The sequence below is a fragment of the Littorina saxatilis genome, linkage group LG5 (assembly GCF_037325665.1).
Source record: "Littorina saxatilis isolate snail1 linkage group LG5, US_GU_Lsax_2.0, whole genome shotgun sequence".
Lineage (NCBI taxonomy): Eukaryota > Metazoa > Mollusca > Gastropoda > Littorinimorpha > Littorinidae > Littorina > Littorina saxatilis.
Window position 1 is genome coordinate 35,121,136 of NC_090249.1, and position 23,582 is coordinate 35,144,717.

At 40.0% G+C, this 23,582-nt stretch overlaps 1 protein-coding gene across 1 annotated transcript; it reads right to left on the bottom strand.

The window, feature by feature from the left end:
* Window positions 1-6,609: 6,609 nt before the first annotated feature.
* On the bottom strand, window positions 6,610-23,567 carry LOC138966968 (spliceosome-associated protein CWC27 homolog). Its single transcript, XM_070339380.1, has 11 exons — window positions 23,424-23,567; window positions 22,086-22,295; window positions 18,270-18,413; window positions 17,847-17,948; window positions 15,681-15,781; window positions 15,263-15,332; window positions 14,022-14,723; window positions 11,993-12,144; window positions 10,528-10,667; window positions 8,983-9,208; window positions 6,610-8,540 (listed from the first exon to the last, which is right to left on the bottom strand). The coding sequence occupies exons 1-11, from the start codon at window positions 23,463-23,465 to the stop codon at window positions 8,381-8,383; spliced, it is 2,049 nt and encodes a 682-aa protein (XP_070195481.1). The 5' UTR covers window positions 23,466-23,567; the 3' UTR covers window positions 6,610-8,380.
* Between the last annotated feature and the right edge of the window lie 15 nt (window positions 23,568-23,582).

Here is a 23,582-nt window from a genome sequence, read left to right on the forward strand (position 1 = left end):
GACCACCCAAGGGACCAACCAAAAGTGGTCTTTGTAGACAGGTGATTGTTTGAAGAGGTGAATTATATTGGAAAGAACCTCGTCAGGTGTTTTTTGGGGTGGTGGTAATGGGCAGGTGGTCGCTATCAAGAGATTGTTGCCAGGGCAGGTTCAGCTGTATTCTATTTATTTAACAATTAATTGCCATCAATTAGACATGTATTTCATTCAGTAAATACATGGGTGTGAGTTGGCAACAAGTTTGGTTCGCCAATTATTTGTAATTATGTTTTCTTTTAAATTATGTTTTTTTTTCTCTCAGTGCGTACCACTTTGCCCCCAAGCACAAGGATTATGACATTGTTTCTCTTGTTTTTCAAACATTATGCTGCTAATGTATTATCCAGCCCCTCAGTGCTTGTAATTCTTCACTGCTGTGAAAAAACAATGCAAATAACAAGTACTCTGTTACTGGACAGCACAATTATTTTTCACTTATACTTATTCCTATATTTATTTATCTATTTCATGTATTATTTTGGAAGCAGTGACTCAATGACCTTACAAATCAACATCATGTGTATGCAAGCGTTACCAGTTATCTTCATTTCAGTACTTTGAATCTAGACTTCTCATTGTGTGAATCATGTCTTACATTATCATGTATAACTATATTACATAACCCAAAATAAATAAGCTTTGTTAGCTTTGTAATTAAGTCTTCAAGAAGGATGCATTATTTAATTTCCCTAAATTATCATTCCATCTTCTTTCAAGAGATTTGCTAGATTTTGCTGATTTTGTTCCTCCTAGAAAAATGTGTATATTTTGGTTGTACATGTATAAACATCTCAAGCTGCTGTTAGTTTTAACTGATAACCGTTACTATAAACATAAACAAAATTATTGCAAACATTACAATTTACTATTTTGTGTATACCAACCTGGCAAAATACTTTGTTTAGTCAGCCTTTATTTCTGTAAGGTTCAGACATGGGACTGGTCCGAATTTTATCGGAATTCCGATATTTTCCTTAGCTCACAGACCATTCTTGAGATCGATGCAAATCCGTTGAGAAAAAAAAAGGGGGGGGGGGTGGTATGAACCGTTCAGCTGAAGCTGTCTGCGTCTGAAGTCAGTGCATTCGCACCCCAGCACTCGCGTGAACCCATAGCAGTATCATGGGTCGTGTTTTATTGGCTGTCGATCTCCGACGATTATCGCCTAGGCTTAATTATTCACCGATGGCGGTTTGTTTTGATTGGCTGCCGATCTCCAAACGCCGAAGGTGAAAAATGTAGCATCATGGCGTCTGGATTCCGTATTGTTTTGTCGGCTGTGGAAGCTCTTACGATCGACGACCAAAGTGTGAAAAACAAGTGGAAAGCCAACTGGCTGTCAGAAGAAGTGACTATCATTATCAACAAGAAAGAAAGGCGCCAGCTCATTGGCGACAGTATCGCCAAGATATCCATTCCCGGTCAGGCCGTGTGCACGTGGTGCGACAACGGCCACTGCGTGGTGAAATACGGACTTGGTGGAAAAAATGTGTTGGTTCTGAAAGTTTTCAAGTAAGTTTTGTGTGTGTGTGTGTGATCGTTATAAATTACACTTTCGTTTAAAATGCTAAAACATATTATTCTTGTTGTTTTTATGGCTTTTTAAAAAGGCATGATCTAATTTTTTGCTATGAGGAGAGGCCCAAAAATGGCCTTTATAATTCTAACATTCATTTTTCGTCAGGGGGGCTTTGCCCCCCTGGGCCTCCTACCGGGGCTTTGCCCCTGGACCCCACCAGGGGCATATGCGGCCCCTGGACCCCGGCTTAGTTTCCTACTTTTGGAACATTTGCTGGTCTCATGTCTGAAGGTTATATATAAGACCTATTGCATGTATGTATTGCAAAGGAGTTTAGAGAGATGTTAAGAATAACATGTACTTTGCAAATGTATTGTTATTACGTGATTTTGAATAACTGCGGACACAACTAAGGACAGAAAACCTTGGCTGTGATTTGTTGATGACGCTTTGTGGCTGAATGAAAGTTTATCTACACATGTACTATGAAATAGGAAGTGTCCGACCCCCCGCGGGTTAGGGGGAAGAATTTACCCGATGCTACCCAGCATGTCGTAAGAGGCGACTAATGGATTCTGTTTCTCCTTTTTACCCTTGTTAAGTGTTTCTTGTATAGAATATAGTCAATTTTAAGATTTTAGTCAAGCAGTATGTAAGAAATGTTAAGTCCTTTGTACTGGACACTTGCATTCTCCCAGTAAGGTAATATATTGTACTACGTTGCAAGCCCCTGGAGCAAATTTTTGATTAGTGCTTTTGTGAACAAGAAACAATTGACAAGTGGCTCTATCCCATCTCCCCCCTTTCCCCGTCGCGATATAACCTCCGTGGTTGAAAACGACGTTAAACACCAAATAAAGAAATAAAGAAAGGAAGTGTCCGCAGCATTAAGAATGTTGCATGTTATGAGGTCACAATTTATTTTATGGAGCACTCTCTGTATATTTCTGCGTTTTCTCTCCTTACATATCCAGTGAAATCAAACATAATAATCTTGTTCAAAATGAGAACACAAATATGCTCGAAGACATTGTAACTTGAAGTTGGGTTTGTTTTTGTATATCTTGCGGAGGTGTGTAAATTACAACAGAAAACCACAGACTTTGATGAAAATTTGGTGATATTTGTGTGCTTTTTTCCCCACTTTGTTTGCCAATTTGATTCTGGAGTCCTACTTTCCTATGTTTTCTTGGCTTTATTATGTATATAATTGGACAAAGTTGTACATATTTAAATATCACTCTTGGATGTAGATTTTCTGAGAATTTGAGTGGATATAGAAGTAGATTTTCTCAGAATTTGAGCATGGTGTTTTCATGGATGACTGTATGACCCCCCCCCCCCCCCCCCCCTCCTAAAATAATCAGCTTATTGAACTTTGACAATTTGTTTCTGTGGAATGTACATTGTGTGCATGTGTAAGATTAGTTGTTGTTATTTCATATTTCAAGTTCCTGTACAGTACAGCGGTTACGGCGCGGTTACGGCAGAGAATCTTGGTCACATTGAATCTTGCATTACTCAAGATTTCCTTGCTAATGGCTTGTGAATGAAAATGTATCGTAAGAGACTTGTGCTGCACAGTAGATAACAATGATAAAACGATGAAGTGTGTTTTGCATAAAAGAGTTGATCTCTGTCGCAAATTAATGTTCTGCTTCAAAATTACAAAATGAAGTACACGAACCCACAGTGGCATTTGATTTTCACAAGCCAAAAATACTGTTGCAAAATGGATGTTATCACCTGGTGCCTTGGCATAGATGGTTGTATTGGGTATGTAAGGCTGTCTAAACTGTTTCATCTTTTAAAGTTCCCCCTGCGGGTTAGGGGGAAGAATTTACCCGATGCTCCCCAGCATGTCGTAAGAGGCGACTAACGGATTCTGTTTCTCCTTTTACCCTTGTTAAGTGTTTCTTGTATAGAATATAGTCAAGTTTTGTAAAGATTTTAGTCAAGCAGTATGTAAGAAATGTTCAGTCCTTTGTACTGGAAACTTGCATTCTCCCAGTAAGGTAATAATTATTGTACTACGTTGCAAGCCCCTGGAGCAAATTTTTGATTAGTGCTTTTGTGAACAAGAAACAATTGACAAGACTGGCTCTATCCCATCTTCCCCCTTTCCCCGTCGCGATATAACCTTCGTGGTTGAAAACGACGTTAAACACCAAATAAAGAAAGAAAGAATCATTTAAAGTGACCGTCACTGATGTTTTGATGTCAGCATCAATACAGTTGAACCCCCCTTTTAAGACCTCCAATAATCTGAGAAAATCAGGTCATAAAAAGGATCTAGTCTTAAAATCGAGGCAAATTTAGAGAGGCTATAAAGTGAAAATCTATTAAAAAATTTTTTTTTAAAAAGCATTTGGCCTTGAATTGGAGATATTAAAAGTGTGGTTCCACTGTACACTTTATTATTTTTTAAAGCATGACATTCTTGTTATAAAACAGCAGACCCTCAGGCAGCGAACTCCTGAAATCTTCAGCAGTTTCACTAAAAATTTGAAATGGTATAGCTGTGATAATGTTTGTGACTCTAAGTGGTTTTCAGGGGCTCACATCCATGAGAGGTGGCATAGGACAAATGTCCTGGACAATGCAAAAGTGATAGGACAATTGTCCTGAACAAAAATAAATCAATAGGACTTTTTTTCGAAACAAAACGTAAATTTAATTAAACTTGACTAGTTTCTTGTCACAAAGGTAACAAAAATATCCGTGTACATGTATGTCCGATGTCCGACGTGGATGTGAGCCCCTGGGTTTTATTGGTTGGTGCTTACTGAAAGTACTTGTTTGGCTTTTACTTAAAGTTCCTCTCTTGTGTGTACATTTGTGAAAGACTGATCTATATATCTTACTGGAATTACTCGCAGTGAGTAGTATGTTCAGGCCTGGGAATGAGTAAAAGTGGTTTGGGCGTACTGACGGGAAAATTTAGCGTTTTAAGCATTTTTAAGGGCACACAATTAGAAAAGGACTTTGTCGTATTTACGACGGAAGGTGTATCATTCCCAGGCCTGTATGTTATTATCATCTTCTATTTAATTAGCATCCTACAGCATGAGAATGGATGTGGAGAGTAAAGTTGCAGTAACAATGAATGGGTTAGATATAGAGTATCAAAGAGAGAGAGTGAGAGTGAGCGACAGGCACAGACAGAGAGAGATACAATAATAACGCAACTAGCAATAAGACATTTCATGAAGATCCTTGCTGATTTGCCCATTATGATGTGTTGATTGTTTTCATTTTCATTTTAACTTTTAAGAGCAATTGTGTATGATTAGTAACATTTTTTCCAAGCAGTTTATGTATACATGGTTGAATGCTTTCTTTCCACATTATATATACATTATATTTAATTTTCTTTAGATGTCAACAAACTACAAAGGTTCTTTGAGTTTGAGGGTTACTAAATTGCGCAAATACATCAAATCAGTTGCTGAAAATGTCACTGTTTTATTTTTTGTTTTCCTTGAATGTGTATCACTATTGTGACTGAGGGTGCTTGTTTTGTTCATTGTGTTATTATAACCAGACCAGCATAAATGTGCTCCTGTGTTATTGTCATGCATATTCATCACTTAGTCATGCATAGTCACGTGTTGTGTAGTATTTTTGGTCGTTCCAGCCAGTCTAATGCACTAGCTCATACGCATTTGCACAGACGAGCGTCCGACACCAAACACAAAAGTTTCATAGTTCTCAAGACTGTTTTCAGCTTTCACTTCTTCCATTTGAAGGCAAAGTCCTTCCTGTAAAACCAGTTTTGTTAATACTATTTTAGATTTACCCAGGCTTTTACATTGAATAAGAGTTAAGACCATACCTCTACTTGGGCACATACCAAAAATCAACATCCTGACTGCTTCCTGTGCAGTGTGTGCATTTTTTTCTCAGAATTAATTAAGCAGATTGCCACCCCCCCGCGGGTTAGAGGGAAGAATTTACCCGATGCTCCCCAGCATGTCGTAAGAGGCAACTAACGGATTCTGTTTCTCCTTTTACCCTTGTTAAGTGTTTCCTGTGTAGAATATAGTCAATGTTTGTAAAGATTTTAGTCAAGCAGTATGTAAGAAATGTTAAGTCCTTTGTACTGGAAACTTGCATTATCCCAGTAAGGTCATATATTGTACTACGTTGCAAGCCCCTGGAGCAATTTTTTGATTAGTGCTTTTGTGAACAAGAAACAATTAACAAGTGGCTCTATCCCATCTCCCCCCTTTCCCCGTCGCGATATAACCTTGAACGGTTGAAAACGACGTTAAACACCAAATAAAGAAAGAAAGAAAGCAGATTGCCACCAGTGTCAGTTAAAGGCTGCCATACTCATAGCGTTCATTAATTAATTCATATTGTTTACATATGCCAATGATGTTATAAAACTGTACCTAAGGGGATATAATAACGATTGGCTGTAGCTTTCGAACACAGAAAAAATTATTTCAGTATTGCAAAGTGGTGTTTGATAGTGTCGAATGTAAACAGAACAGTCTCAAACGCCATCTTTGGTTTACGAAACGTCACGAAATGACGTCAACGGTCTAAAAATAGCCCAAGTCCTGGAGAACTGTTGCTAAACAATGCAATAAAGAAATAATTATTTCTCGTAATTGGTATAGGACTTCAAACCTAAAACTTTGCAGGAAGCTTAATTTATACATCCCCGCAACGATGGGAAAAGCCCTGGAAGTAATTAAACTAATTAAATAGGACTATGTCAGCCTTTAAGACATTCATTCATGCAGAAATTCCCACTTTTCACACAAAGAGTCCAGGCTGTTGCTGTTTAGTATGTGTCTAAGAGGAGGAATGTTTTTATTCCCTGTAAAAAAAGAAAAGAAACAAGGCTAGGCCAAATATAAGATGGTAAACCAAATCATTTACATGGGAAGGACTGTGCCTTTATCATTATAAAAGTTAAAAGTTATGACGTTTCAGCTTCTTTCTTAGATACTGTAACCGCTGTGTGAATAATTCAAGAAAGTGCACGCTTCTGGCAGTATATACTACACAATGAACATGCATTAAGCAATACACAACCATTAACACGTGTGTGTGCATACAACGCTTTAAGACCGGCTAGAATGACTGATTTGGCCTAAATGGTCCGCTGGACCCAAAAAGCAACAACTAACTTCAATAATGGTACTCTGTTCAGAAACAGTTAAATTAAAGCACTCTGTGTTAGTTTCCATGTCCCATTTAGGAGTAACTAAGTAAAGTTCTGAAAGTATTGAAGTTAGTTTTGATGGAACCACCTGGCTTCTACTGAGCCCTTCTTATTTGAACAGCACTACATTGTATAGTTGAGTTCTGCTTTGAGATGCAGAAATTGTGTTTCATTTCAATGTCACAATCTGATAGGTTAGCATTAGACTTTTTTTTTTAAAGATTAATAAGCCTTAGACTTTGTGTTTTTGTTTCTAAAACAAAACAAACGTAGGAGGGGTGAGGAAACGAGATGAAAAATGACATTAATTTTACTTGAGGCAACGTGCTCCGTCATCGTCTCCCCAACAAATGTGAAGTAAAGGATGTCTGCTAGCTAACCACTGTATATTAGAAATAATCTCTAGATGATAGAAAAATCAACTTTTTTTTATTTGTAAAAAAACCAAAAACAAATTTAGACTTGCAGAGTCCTGCCCTTTTGTCATTTTGCCATGTTGATTTAGTTACAAAGTTGGTCTTTGTGTCGTTGCAAGCCCCTGGAGCAAAATTTTGATTAGTGCTTTTGTGAACAAGAAACAATTGACAAGTGGCTCTATCCCATCTCCCCCCTTTCCCCGTCGCGACATAACCTTCGTGGTTGAAAACGACATTAAACACCAAATAAAGAAAGAAAGGTCTTTGTGTGTGCTTTTCTGTTTTGTTTTTGTTGTTACCAGCCAGTTTGGCATTGTAGAGAGATAATCTATAATACACGTTAATAAACCTGTTGATATTTGAGTCAGTGGTCTGTGTGTATGTGTGGCTCACGTAAGAGAGAGGGAGAGAAAAGGCTTGTGTGGTTGTACATATGAAAACACAACTCTTGTTTTCTCTCTTAAATTCACAATTCCAATACTTCAAACATTCACTCAACAACATTCCATTTTCTTCCTCAGATCACTCAAATGGAAGGCATAGCAGCGGTGGTCACTTTTACCTGCCGTATCATTACACATTAGCATGTGCATCATGCAGTCTTTGTCCAAGTATGTTTCAGAATAAAATTAAAAAATATCAATCACTGAAGAAGTTTTTCTTACACTGAGATCATCATTAACTATCCATCCTTCAATTTCTCTATCAGCAGTACAATTTAACTTCAAACAGAGGAAATGCACATGCGCTTGTTCTGCACAGGCAAAGCAAGGACAAAAAGTGGACCCTCATGATGAAACTCGGCCTTCAAGTAGAATCCGTGGCATGAAGTGACATGGTGTGACAAATCTCTTGAAACTGAACTTCCCAATAAGTGGACTTAGTGTGATGAAGCTTCGTCTTGAAACTGAATTCTTCGTACACAGTGCCCCAGCAGCACTTGGAACATGCTTCAATACAATCTTTCCTCGCAAAGCACACAAAACATCTTTATGACTGTGACTTTATAAAAAGCACAAGTTCACTGCCACTTTCTGCATGCCGTAAAAATAAATAAATGGGCCACCATTTCATTATTAGAGAACACTCCCTTTTTGTGAAAACAATGAAACAAGCAAATTGAAATGGCAAAAAGAACAAAATATCTCACAATCCACACAGCACAACAACATCAACACATTCGCTCATTCTCTCTTCTCCCACTGTTCTTTCATTGCTTATTCACGCCTATCGCTTGTCTTTCATTGCTCTCTTGCTTGTCTCTCTTCGTCGCTGGTTGAGAGGATTGCGAGGGTCAACCAGAGTGTAGCGGTCAAGGTCACTGATATTGGCATCGATGACCTTGGCTTTTGTAGCTGCGTCTTCAAAGATCAGCTTGTGTCGAAGCCTGAAAACAACAATCAAGTACACTCTAGAAACAGCCTTTACACACAGAAATCATATTCCAACTGTTCTTTTACACATGTAGCAAATATCTACCTGTTTGCATGATAAATTGATTCATGTTTTCATATGCTTGGGTAGCCATCCAGAAATGAACATGCTGAAATACTTTTTAGTGACTCACCCCGAGTAGAAAAACAATGGTGAGAGCGATAAATAAAAATACCAAAACATACTGTACTCGCATGTAAATGAAGAATACAACACAAATAACAGCAACGTGTCAACCCCAGAAGAAGACCCTTGGGTTGAAACTTTGCTGTTATTTGTTTCGTATTCTTCTTTCACATGCACATATAGTATTTTTGGTCTTTTTAACACCCTGAGTAGTAGCTTTTTCTGCACTTTGGGTAGGGGGGAAGGGAAGAGGAGCAGTAAAAACTTACCAAGACATATCATCGTCATCATCCTCGGCTTCTTCCTCAGCTTTTTTCTCCTCTGGAGGGTCATCGTCATAGTCCCCAGCCAGTGTACGGGCGGTCGTCAGTTTGTTCTGGAATTTGGCCAGCATGGCAAGGGTTGCTGCCTCGCGATCTTCTTTCCTCCCAAGCTGCTTCTTGCGTTGTTTGTACTTCATCCGTTCCTTCTTCACCACAGCCAGCAGGTCGTTTTCTGTCAGCACGAATAAATAAATGGTGAGGCTTAATTTGATGACTTTTAAGGTGACATCAGATGGTAAACAAAAAACATACAATTTTTTGTTGCTAGTTTTGTGCCATCACATACAGAACGCAAGCTCAAGCAGATGCATCTCAACCCCAGTTCTCATCCCCGTTCAACCATCTTTTTATAGTTAAAACATTAGATAAGGCAATAACACTTCAGCTGGTAAAAAGGAAACTGAATCAGATTGATTGTTACTGTTTTTTACCAACCTGTAACTCATTCTGAACACAGCTAGTCCTAATTCCCTTTGCAGTCAACACTTGAAATTCAGAACTATCCAGCATGATGATTTTTATCACATTTAGTCAAGTTTTGACTAAATGTTTTAACATAGAGGGGGGAATCGAGACGAGGGTCGTGGTGTATGTGTGTGTGTGTGTGTGCGTGTCTGTCTGTGTGTGTGTGTAGAGCGATTCAGACCAAACTACTGGACCGATCTTTATGAAATTTGACATGAGAGTTTCTGGGAATGATATCCCCGGACGGTTTTTTTCCTTTTTTCGATAAATGTCTTTGATGACGTCATATCCGGCTTTTTGTAAAAGTTGAGGCGGCACTGTCACACCCTCATTTTTCAATCAAATTGATTGAAATTTTGGCAAAGCAATCTTCGACGAAGGCCGGGGTTTGGTATTGCATTTCAGCTTGGTGGCTTAAAAACTAATGAGTGAGTTTGGTCATTAAAAATCGGAAACTTGTAATTAAAATTATTTTTTTATTAAACGATCCAAAAACAATTTCATCTTATTCTTCGTCATTTGCTGATTCTAAAAACATATAAATATGTTATATTTGGATTAAAAACAAGCTCTGAAAATTAAAAATATAAAAATTATGATCAAAATTAAATTTCCGAAATCGATTTAAAAACAATTCCGTCTTATTCCTTGTCGGTTCCTGATTCCAAAAACATATAGATATGATCTGTTTGGATTAAAAACACGCTCAGAAAGTTAAAACGAAGAGAGGTACAGAAAAGCGTGCTATGCAGCACAGCGAAACCACTACAGCGCTGAACAGGCTCGTCAGTTTCACTCCGTTTTGCACAAGCGGCAGACTACGGTCATTGTGAAAAAATGCAGTGCGTTCAGTTTCATTCTGTGAGTTCGACTGAGCTTGACTAAATGTTGTATTTTCGCCTTACGCGACTTGTTATGTGTGTGTGTGTGTGTGTGTGTGTGTGTGTGTGTGTGTGTGTGTGTGTACTTGAAATTGGAAGGACAATAAAGTCAACAAATTGCAGCAACATCCACAAAAACAATTACCTTCAGTATCAGGATCTTTCTTTTCATCCGCCTCATCTTCATCTTCAACCTTGACCTTGGGCTTGTCTTCCGTGGTGACACGTTTCTTGGAGTCTTTGATGTCTCGTTGCAGTTTGCGCTGTTCCTTCTTGATATCATCCCTGAAGCAATGACACGTGAAAGTGTTCTACAGGTTAGAGTGATATATATGTTGATGGGCTGCAACTCCCAGGTACAGTGGTGTTTTGTACAAATGGGTTGTTACCTACAGGCACACAGACACACACAAACTCTCTTGCTCCCTCTTGCTCCCTCTTGTCAATTTATGTTGTCTTGTAGATGCTCTCTCTAGACATCCGTCTGAATATATCCAATCCAGAAAAGAAACTCAACCAAATATGATTACAGATGGACCCACTTATAAGAAGCTCACTTATAACAAAGCTTCTTTATAGAAAGCACAAAAATTGTCTCCACCGAAAGACTTCTTTGTTATGACTTACTTAGCTCAGAAATAAAAATTAAAAAAACTTGTTTATGAGAAAGCTCACCTATAGGAAGGTCGAAATTCTTCCAATTAATTATCATTTTTACCCTTTTCCTTTTGACTCTGTTATTAGAAAGCAAATTCAAAATACTTTCTTATATATATCCAAGCTGCTCAGATACAGTGGAACCCCCCTTTAAAGACACCCCAATTTAAGACTTCCCCCTTTTTAAGACCTTGATTTTTCAGATTGTCTGTTCATAACATCTTTAATTTTACCCATATTTTAGGACTCCCACCTTTTTAATACCTGATTTTCTCAGATTTTTGGTAGTCTTAAAAGGGGGGTTCCACTGTACAAGAAAGCTCGCTAATAAGAAAGCAAGAAATAATAAGTGGGTCAGACTGTATCCTCTTTCCAGACCTGTTTACCCCCATAAGTGTTTTGGAGTAATGCTCAGCCCCAAAAATAGTAATCCTGGCACAAAAATAGTAATCATCCAGCATTCGTCGCCAATTACAACGCACATGACAACTGTGTCTGCGAAACGCAATCATGCACATATATCCATCATTCACAAACAAAACACATCAGTCAGTTTTTGTAGTCATCATAATTTCAAAGAAGATCACATCAAAAGCATATGCATCACTGATTCTTTTTCTTTTGCTCGTAGTAGGCCTTTTTCAGTGTGTCAAGCGCTTCTCTACTGTACTTGCGCTTGCCGAATGAGTGAGGGCGAGACTTCACCACTAGAAGGCTCTCCAGCGTCTCATCAGACAGACATGATCTCTGGTCAGTCCTGTGCTTTTTCACCCCATTTTGCCATTGAAAAAAACAATGCCAAACATGTGAATTAATAAAAAATAAAAATTTTTTTTTTACATTTTTTAAATTTATGAAACGGATAGCGGAATGGCGTATTTTTTGCAGAAAATCGTAATAAATTACGCCAAAATCGTAAGGGTAAACAGGTCTGTCTTTCTCTCAGCACTTACATGCGGTTCTGTTTGTCCTCCTCCACAAAGCCAAGCAGCGACTTTGTCTCTTTGCCTCGTGGGGACTCGACCTCCTTTTCTTTCTTCACCTTCTGACGCGTATCATCCTTGGGGTTCTTGTCCTTCTCTGTTGGCTTGGGACTGTTCACAGCCTGCAGTCATAGGGGAAAATAATAATAATAATAATAAAAACGCGAGAACCACAGAATACGTCTGTGCTCTCCGCCCTTCACAATATCAAAATACGAATCACAATACAAAATATAAACACATAATAACATCTTCTGCCCAAAACTATGTAATATCTGTCTGAAATCAATCTGATTCCTATACAATGGAACCCAACTTTCAAGACCTCCAAAAATCTGAGATAATTAGGTCTTAAAATGGGGGTCATTTTACAGAGGTTAGGCAAAAAAAAAAATAGGTCTGTTTACGGTAACATAGGCCAAAAAAATAGGGTCGGTAGGTCAATATTTTTTTTTTTTCCCAAAAAACCATATTTTTTTTTTTTTTCCCCAAATGCCAAAAAAAGTCTAGGGTCGCGCGAAAAAAATAGGGTCTGTCGTGTTACCGTAAACAGATTTTTTTGCCTTATGAACAGAAAGTCTCAACAGAGGGAGTCTTACATGCTGGGGTCTTAAAAGGGGGGTTCCACTGTATTGACAATCTCCAAAGATCCCATATTTCGATCCAGTTCAAAGCTCCTGAATCAACCAACAATCCCCAGTAAGCTTTCTCTGATGCACTGGGTTGACAATGTAAAGCCCATTTAATATCAGCACAAATAATTTTCAGGCTTGGAGAAATAATAAAATGATGGAAAAGAAATCCAGGTTCAATATTCCCATATCTGTATGAATTGACATTTAAATACGCAGACACATGCACACATACGGCACACACACAAAGAAAAACAGAAAGAGAAAGAGAGAGAGAGAGAAAGAAAGAAAGAACAAGTCGCGTAAGGCGAAAATACAATATTTAGTCAAGTAGCTGTCGAACTCACAGAATGAAACTGAACGCAATGCCATTTTTCAGCAAGACCGTATACTCGTAGCATCGTCAGTCCACCGCTCATGGCAAAGGCAGTGAAATTGACAAGAAGAGCGGGGTAGTAGTTGCGCTAAGAAGGATAGCACGCTTTTCTGTACCTCTCTTTGTTTTAACTTTCTGAGCGTGTTTTTAATCCAAACATATCATATCTATATGTTTTGGAATCAGGAACCGACAAGGAATAAGATGAAAGTGTTTTTAAATTGATTTGGAGAATTTAATTTTGATAATAATTTTTATATATTTAATTTTCAGAGCTTGTTTTTAATCCGAATATAACATATTTATATGTTTTTGGAATCAGCAAATGATGGAGAATAAGATAAACGTAAATTTGGATCGTTTTATAAATTTTTATTTTTTTTACAATTTTCAGATTTTTAATGACCAAAGTCATTAATTAATTTTTAAGCCACCAAGCTGAAATGCAATACCGAAGTCCGGGCTTCGTCGAAGATTACTTGACCAAAATTTCAACCAATTTGGTTGAAAAATGAGGGCGTGACAGTGCCGCCTCAATTTTCACGAAAAGCCGGATATGACGTCATCAAAGACATTTATCAAAAAAATGAAAAAAACGTTCGGGGATTTCATACCCAGGAACTCTCATGTCAAATTTCATAAAGATCGGTCCAGTAGTTTAGTCTGAATCGCTCTACACACACACACAGACACACAGACACACAGACACACGCACATACACCACGACCCTCGTTTCGATTCCCCCTCGATGTTAAAATATTTAGTCAAAACTTGACTAAATATAAAAAGAAAGAGAGAGAGACAGACAGAGAGACAGACAGACAGAGAGAAAGAGATAAAGAGAGAAAGAGAGAAACAGAGAGAGAGCGAGCGAGAGAGAGACAGATAGAGACAGAGACAGAGAGAGAGAGACACACACACACACACACACACACACACACACACACACACACACAGAGATAAAAACACACATCTAGATCATTTTACTCACCTCTGTTTTCACTTTCTTCTTTCCTTCTTCCTTCACCTCCTCTCCCTTCCTCTTCTTCCTCCCCTCCTCTTCTTTACCTTCCCCTCTTCTTTTCTTCTTTTCCTCGTCCTCTGCTTCCTTGCTCCTCTTTTTCCCTTCGTCTTTGTGCGGATCGTCACTTTTCCTTTTCTTGCTGTCTTGTGATGGTTCAGGCTCTTGTTTCTTCTTTCTTCCTTCTTCTCTCACTTCCTCTTTCACGTTTTTCTTACTGTCACTTTCTGCTTCCGGTTTTCTCTTTTTGGCATCTGAATCTTCAGGCGTGGAACTTGTCTTCACAGGTTCTGGACTCTTCTTTTTTTCACTTTCTAAGGGTTCAAAACGACTCTTTCGTTTGACTTCTGGTTTGGTTTCCGTTTTTGGCTTCTTAGTCTCTTCTGGGGAATCTAGTTTTTGTTTCTTACTGTCTTCCGGGGAGTTTGATTTTTTCTTTACAGTCTCGTCCTTTTGAGATTCAACTTTCTCAGCTGTCTCTTCTTCCTCCCCGTCAGTGTTTTTCTCCTCGCCTTCTCGCTTTCTGGCCTTGCCGTCTGGTGATCCTTCTGCGAGGCTTTTTAGTTTCTCCGCCTCCGCTGCAGCGGCTCTGTCTTTGTCCACGGCAGGAACGGAGCTGAGTCTGGGGTCGTCTGTGAGGTCATGACTGCTCTTGCTCTTGCCACGGAATGACTGAAACATAACAGAGATAAAAATTGGGGAAAGAATAAACAAAAAGCCTGGGTCCATCGAGCCCACAGGTCAAAGGGCAGCAACTCTATGTGGGTGTTGGTGGCAAAACTCCCACATGTTGAAACAAGTTGTAGTCTCTACATTTAAGGAAAGTCAAACAGCCAACACATCTTTTTTTTATCATAATCTGGAAACTTGTCCAGAAACCACTTTCAAACCCCTCATTTCTGAAATACTTAAATCCCTGTAACAATGAACAAGAATATGTAAAGGGGTATTCTTCTTTTGCCATTATTTAAGCCTCTGTGTGACACTTAATTAAATGAGCCTCCTCTCTTGGGATTATCTCTCCTTGAAAATATCACCCCCGGCAAAGTTTTCCTTACACAGATGAATTTCTCAGGTTATTACAAATACATGTATTTCTGGCATGCGCTGCCAATGTAAGACAGTCACAGACCTGCATTTCAGTGCACAGCAACCCTCAAAGCTTAAATTATCATATCATGTCAGACTAACCCTTGTTATATTCAACATACCTCTGTTGCTTTATCCACCTGCTCTTCATCATCCTCTGCCTCATCGCCAAACGAGAGCAAGCTGAAGTTCCTAGCAACACAGATAATAAACAAATTTTGTTATAGCAATGACCTGGCACACTTTCAACAAAGCATTCTACCTCTTTTAACTGATATGACCCAAGTTCGTAACAGTGATCATCGACTTACAAAAAAGACATGACTGGCAAATGAGTGCTCTTGAGACTAAAATATTTTGTTTATAAATGCACAAGTATGTATTCAAATAGTTGTTCAGACGTTAAAAACCAGAACAAAAAAAGCAATACAAACAGTGAAACACACAACATCAACAACAAGAACAAACATGAAGAAACGAAATACAGAAAGAAAAAGAAACCAACACACACAAAAGACACACACAAAAACACAGACTTACTTTGTAGCCTTAGACTTGCTCTTAACTTTTTTCTCCTCATCTTTATTCTTCGGTCGTTTGAGCTGCCTCGGAACAATGTCTTCAAACGGGTTGTTCAACACCTGAGGAAGCAAACAACCAACAAAAAAGTCTCAACACGTGACAGGCTTCAGGATTTCAGATGATGTAATTAACAACAACAACAACAACAACAACAACAACAACAACAACAACAACAACAACAACAACAACAACAACAACAACAACAACAACAACAACAACAACAACAACAGTACGGATCAAAGACAAGAAGAAAAAGAGAAAGGAGAGAACTCGACCAAGGACATAGATTTTGCAAGAACTGAAGCTAAAAAAAACAGCAAAGAGAGAAGTCAAGAAGAGAAAAACATTATAATTATAAACAGTGAGCACACAGAAGAAGATAAGGCAGTAGAGAATAAGGACAAAGAGAAAGAGAAGTCAAACAAGTCGCGTAAGGCGAAATTACTACATTTAGTCAAGCTGTCGAACTCACGGGATGAAACTGAACGCACTGTATTTTTTCACCAAGACAGTACAGCTTTGTCAATCTCCGCGTGAAAGGAAATCGCTCACCTCCCACGTGCAAAACGTAGTGATATTGACACGCCAGATTAGCGCGGTAGCGTATTGTGCTAAGCAGGAAAGCGCGCTTTTCTGTATTCTTGTTAACTTTCTGAGCTTGTTTTGAATACAACCTATCATATCTATATGTTTTTGGAATCAGGAAATGATAAAGAATAAGATGAAATCATTTTTGGATCGATTTCTTACATTTTAATCGTAAGACTAATTAATCTATTTTCGTTAATTGTGATCACATTTTAAGAGTAAACATGACATATGTATATATTTTTAGATTCAGAATGTGATGAAGAATACGATGCAATCAATTTTAAATCTGTTTGCGAAAAATCGATTTTAATGACAACTTTAATGAGCAAACTCATTAATTAAATTTTAAGCCTCCAAGCTGAAATGCAATACCAAAGTCCGGGCTTCGTCGAAGATTACTTGACCAAAATTTCAACCAATTTGGTTGAAAAATGAGAGCGTGACAGTGCCGCCTCAACTTTCACGAAAAGCCGGATATGACGTCATCAAAGACATTAATCACAAAAATGAAAAAAACGTCTGGAGATACCATACTCAGGATCTCTCATGTCAAGTTTCATGAAGATCGGTCCAGTAGTTTTCTCTGAATCGCTCTACACACACACACACACACACACACACACACACACACATACACCACGACCCTCGTCTCGATTCCCCCCTCTACGTTAAAACATTTAGTCAAAACTTGACTAAATGTAACAAGTCGCGTAAGGCGAAAATACAACATTTAGTCAAGCTCAGTCGAAATCACAGAATGAAACTGAACGCATTGCATTTTTTCCGCAAGACCGTACACTCGTAGCTTCGTCTGTCCACCGCTCGTGGCAAAGGCAGTGAAATTAACAATCCAGAAAAGCGCGGTAGCGGTTGCGCTGAGGAGGATGGCACGCTTTTCTATATCTCTATTCTTTTTAACTTTCTGAACGTGTTTTTAATCCAAACATATCATATCAATATGTTTTTGGAATCAGGAACGGACAAGGAATAATATGCAATTGTTTTTAAATCGATTTTGGAAATTTAATTTTAATCATAATTTTTATATTTTCAATTTTCAGAGCTTGTTTTTAATCCGAATATAACATATTTATATGTTTTTGGAATCAGAAAATGATGAAGAATACGATAAACGTAATTTTGAATCGTTTTATAAAAAAAATTTTTAAATTATAATGTTCAGATTTTTAATGACCAAAGCCGGATATGACGTCAAGACATTTATGGAAAAAATGAAAAAACCGTGTGGGGATATCATACCCAGGAACTCTCATGAAAATGTTCATAAAGATCGGTCCAGTAGTTTACTCTAAATCGCTCTACACACACACACACACACACACACACACACCACGACCCTCGTCTCGATTCCCCCCTCTATGTAAAAAGGAAGTAATTAAGGAAGGACAGTATGACGAAGGGCAGGAGGATCTAGGACTCAGTACTAGGAGGAAGAAAGAAAGAATAAAGACCAGAAAAGCAAACAAAGATGACAGCAAACTTCATGAAGACTGCCCACAGCATAGTCCTGACCTCGGTGGAGATAATCTTGTGTGGGTCTGTTGGTCTCTCCGACGCTTCATCCACCTCCACTTCCTGAAGCTTCAGCATGTTGTACAGTGTGTCACCAACCACCTGAAACAATCACTCACAGTACTTAATCATTAGTGTACATGTACAATAATAATGACTTTTGAGGGAGATTTTAGTTAATACACTGGGTGATCTTGATGATTTCACGGTTGTTTCTTGGTAACATGTTAAAAGAAAAGTAACTAAAACCCAAAACCAAAAAATACCATTACTAGCATATGGAACGGTTTAGATAGTGCTACAACTTGTTTTTTGTTGTGTTTATAACTGCAGTAATCAACCTGATAAACACACACACACACACACATAAACATGCACAACTACATACAGAACAATTAAAATCAAAATCATTTGTATCCTGACCTTGCCAAAGATTGTGTGCTTGTTCATCAGTTCGGGAGTTGTGCCCATTGTAAAGAAGAACTGACTGCCATTGTCATGGGGACCAGCGTTCGCCATGGCAACCAGACCTCGCCGCACAAAGCGAAGTCGGGTGTGGAATTCATCCTGTTCAAACAAAAGGCTTAAAGTAAAAGTTTAATCAAAAAGGTTTACCGCTCTTGTTTGGTCCCCTACCTGGTGCACTTACCTTGATCGTGGTGTGGGGGCTTGTGTGCCTTGACAACCTCCGGAGCTATGTCGGCGGGGACCTCGTGTCCCTGGTAGGTCCAACCATGCCGAACAGATCCGCGTGAGGTAGAGGCCAGACTAAAATGTGTACCCTGGTCCTCCAGGTTGGGGGTTCAGCTTAGGGCCAACAACTCTAACTGGTAAAACCGAGTGAGTTACAGAAACAGCGACAAAGGAAAACAACACTGATGTGGACGGAGCGCCTGAGTCCCAGCCCGGGACTTGTATGACTGCCAGCAGTGAAAGCCGTCAGGAAGCTGCTGACACGACCAGGGATGCTCTCAACACAGCAAAAACAAGGATGAAGATTGGGTTTTGGAACGTACAAACCATGTACGACACCGGCAGACTTGCGCAGGTGACATCAGAGATGCGACGCTACAATCTGCACGCAATGGGAATAAGCGAATGCAGATGGACAGGGACTGGCAGCCTTAAGACGATCACGGGCGAGACTGTCCTTTACTCAGGAAGAGATGACGACCAACACCGAGAAGGAGTAGCAGTGATCCTGAGGAAAGGAGTTGAGAAATGCTTGCTAGAATGGAAGCCAGTGAACAGCAGGCTGATGAAAGTCAGACTCAGAGGCAAGCAGGTGAACATATCACTGCTACAGTGTTATGCACCAACAAACGATGCAGAGGAAGAAGACAAAGACACTTTTTACGAAATTCTTCAGAGCGAATTAGAAACTGTGCCAAGCCATGACCTTGTCATCGTCATGGGAGACCTGAATGCCAAAGTAGGCAACAACAACGAGCACTATACAAGAACTATGGGTAATCATGGATGTGGAAACATGAACGAAAATGGAGAGAGACTGGCTGACTTCTGCACAATGAACAACCTAGTAATTGGCGGAACCCTTTTTCCACATCGCACCATTCACAAGCTAACGTGGTGCTCACCCAACAACAGAGACCAAAATCAGATTGATCACCTGATGATCAACGGAACGTGGAGAAGATCACTGCAAGATGTGAAGGTGAAGAGAGGAGCGGACGTGGGAAGCGATCACCATCTGGTGGTAGCAAACATCAAGCTAAAGCTGAGGAAGACTGGAACAAAGACGAAACGATCACAGCGCTTCAACATCGACAAATTGAAAATGCCCCAAATCAAAACAACGTTCTCCTTAGAACTAAAGAACAAATTCCAAGCGCTGCAAGAACTACAAGAAGAAGAGGAGAATACTGGTAATACAAATGTTGACGCTGCTTGGAAAAGAATTGAAGGGATCTACACAGAAAGCAGTCAGACATGTTTGGGTTACAGGACTGGGCAGAAAGGCAAAGAGTGGATCCAGCAGGAAACATGGACTGCCATCGAGGAGAGACGAAACATCAAGAAGAAAGTGACAGATGCAAAATCAGCACGACTGAAGGAACGATACCAACAGGAGTACTCTGAAGCCCACAAGAAAGTGAAAAGACTAGCCAGGAAGAACAAAAGGGAATACATGGAAGAACTTGCTACACAGGCAGAAGAAGCAGCCACCAAAGGAGAACAAGGAAGCCTGTATAAGATCACAAAACAGATAAGCGGCAAGTTTAAATCAGCAAGCGCAGGCCCAGTGAAAGACAAGCAAGGCAAACTCCTAACAACAGAGAAGGAAATTGAAGAGAGGTGGGCTGAACACTTTCAGGAAGTGCTAAACAGACCAGATCCTGAGGACACACCAGAAATAGAGGAAGCTGAGGAAGATCTGGACATCAACACAGAGCCGCCCACGAAGGAAGAAATAATCAGAGCAATTAAGACCCTGAAAAACAACAAAGCGCCAGGAGGAGACTGCTTGAATGCAGAGCTTTTCAAGACTGACCCAGAGACATCAGCAGCAATATTACAACCACTGTTTGAAGAGATCTGGAAGAAGGAAGAAGTCCCCAGCGAGTGGACAAAAGGCATTATCATCAAACTGCCTAAGAAAGGTGCACTGAACGACTGTAATAACTGGCGGGGCATTACATTACTATCTGTACCAAGCAAGATCCTCGCCAAAATCATCATACAGAGGATTTCAGACAGCGTGGACAAGACACTGAGAAAAGAACAAGCTGGATTCAGAAAAAACAGAGGATGCATGGATCAGATTTTTGCACTCAGAAACATCATTGAGCAGTGCACAGAGTGGCAAAGGCAACTATACATCAACTTTGTGGATTTCCAGAAAGCGTTTGATAGCGTTCACAGGGACAGCCTATGGAAGATTCTCAGGCACTATGGAATACCCCAGAAAATGGTGCAACTGGTCAGGAGTTTTTACCAGAACTATTCTTGCACGGTCGGAGACAACAACATCAGTTTCCAAGTGAAAACAGGGGTCAGGCAAGGTTGTGTGATGTCATCGGTTTTATTCAACCTTGCCATCGACTGGGTGATGAGGAACACCACGAAAGACGCTCAGAGAGGAATACGATGGACTCTCTTCTCCTTCTTAGACGACCTGGACTTTGCAGATGACTTAGCACTGCTATCACATACACATAAACACATCCAAGAGAAGACCGACCGATTGTGTATGTTTGGAGGCCAAATTGGACTTAGTGTCAGCCAAAAGAAGACCGAGACCATGCTACTCAACGCCGAAAGACCTACCCCAGTGAAAGCCTATGGCGCCGACTTACCGCAAACAGAACAGTTTACTTACCTGGGCAGCATCATCCGAAAGGACGGAGGCGCCGAGAAGGACATCAAAAGCAGACTGAACAAGGCAAGAAATGTCATGCGGACCATGAACAACATATGGAAATCAGCCCAGTACAGCACTCACACAAAACTCAAGCTATACAGAAGCTGTGTGATGTCTACCCTCATGTATGGGTCGGAATGCTGGCGCATGACGAAGTCGGATGCAGCAAAACTGTCGTCATTCCACACCACCTGCCTCAGAAAGATCTTGAGAATATTCTGGCCCAGAAAGATCTCCAACAACGACCTTCTCCAACGATGCAACATGGAAGAAATGGAGACACTCATAACCCAGAGAAGATGGAGATGGACTGGCCATGTACTACGGATGGAAAACGACTCCATTCCGAAGGTGGCACTTCGATGGACCCCAGAAGGAAAAAGGAAGCGGGGAAGACCCAAGCAGACTTGGAGACGAACAGTGGAGGGGGAATCAAAGGACCTCAACCACTCCTGGGCGACCCTGGAAAGGCTTGCAAGAGACAGACAAAAGTGGAGGTCCTTTGTCGCTGCCCTACACGCCACCAGGCGTGAAAGGCATTGAGTGAGTGAGTCTTGTTTGGTGCTTGCTTGTTTTCCTGTAAAGATTACTGTGTAAATGTTCGTAAGAATATAGCTATTTTGTGACACTATCCATTGCTTCAACCTTCAATCCCACACACACACACACAAACAGACTTTGATCCATTGATTTAGATCTTTAAATTCTGAATATTATCTTGATGTGGGTTTTATTTTCTCCTCTTTGAATTTCTAGAACAAACAACATAGCCAAAGATATTAAACTCTTTGAAAACATAGCTTCTCCTCAATATTCTTTTGAAATTCAAAGACAAAACAGCATGCTTAAAACTTCACCTTGAAGGGAGCTCCATAAACAGATTCCCCTCCCTCTCCAGTGTCTGTTGGGTCTCCTCCTTGAACGATGAAGTCCTTGACCACACGATGAAAGCTCGTGCCATCGTAGTACCCCTCCAGACACAGCTGTACAAAGTTGCGACAGGCTTTGGGTGCCTCCTTGGACCAGAGCTCTATGTCTATATCTCCCACTGTGGTCTTGACCAGAACCTGGTATAAAAAAATTAAGAGCAAACTTTGAATATAAAATATGACTCACAATCACTAGGCTACCAGTACCAGATTGTAATTTCAAAATACTTATGTTTCATGTTTCCCAACAGCAAGAAATGGTGGATGAAGTGAGTGAAGCTCGCTAGGAAGTAGCATTTCATGGAGACTGCTTGCTGAGAGGAAGGGTAGGATTTGGCAAGAGCAGGCGAGCGTCCCTGTGGAGATGCTCACTATGTGTGAAAACATGACGGCTTCACAGCTGCAAATCCCATCAGCTGTTCATTGAAGTCTAAGGGATGGCCAAATCGTCCGCCCGATCGCCAGGGGCGAGTAAAAAATCCGCTGGGCTAGTAGAAACCGCCTGGCAACTCGCCCTGCTGGCCGATGAAAATTCTGGTCAAATGCAACACTTTTGGTTTTAATATCGAGTTTTCAAGCCATATAAACGCTGCAGATCAACAGGAGAACCATGACTCAGACAATCACATCACTCCTGTTTCCCTTTACTGCGATGACCTTTACCAGGAGCTGGACTAGCCATTCTGCTCTGCTTATCGTTTTGGTTGCAGTGCAATCCGATCATCGTCTGTAGTGTATGCAAATTGCAGGTAAGACCCAGAGTCTAGTCTACAGTTTGCACACAAAAATGGTTGTCCACATCTGCATTGTGTAGGTGCACGGGCCTTGAAAGTTGCAATTATCGTTGGCAAACACTCCGTGCTGAGCAAATCTGTCCGTACATGTCAGGTGGCCGCTCACGCCGTAGGACTGCTGTATAGTAATGTGTGCATCATATGCATGATCATGCTCTTATAGATCTGTAAATGTAATTGATAAATGTGCATTCTCATATTTCTAATTCAAGGTTTTATACATGGATCTCTCATTTTCTTGTCTTCTAAAATTGGCATGTCTGCTGCACTCAAGTCAAACTATTGCCACTAGCAACATGCTACTACTAGTACTAGCAATGAAATTGAAACTTGAAACTGAAAGTGTAATTTTATGCAGACATGTCAATACACATCTATGGTTTACAGCAAGTGCAAGCTTGGGTCAATCATGTTGGCCCATCAGGACATCAAACAAACACCGCATACGGCGTTTCTTCACCAGTGTACTTACCTTTCCATTGGAAGGCGGTTCCTGTATGTAAATATTACTCATTTCTACCTTTTAGACGATTATTTTCCACAAAACAAATACACTCATTTAATAAGAGAGAACACGGCGCATCTGACTGTGGCGATTTGAGTGACCTCCCGTGCCGTACTCTTTAGAGAA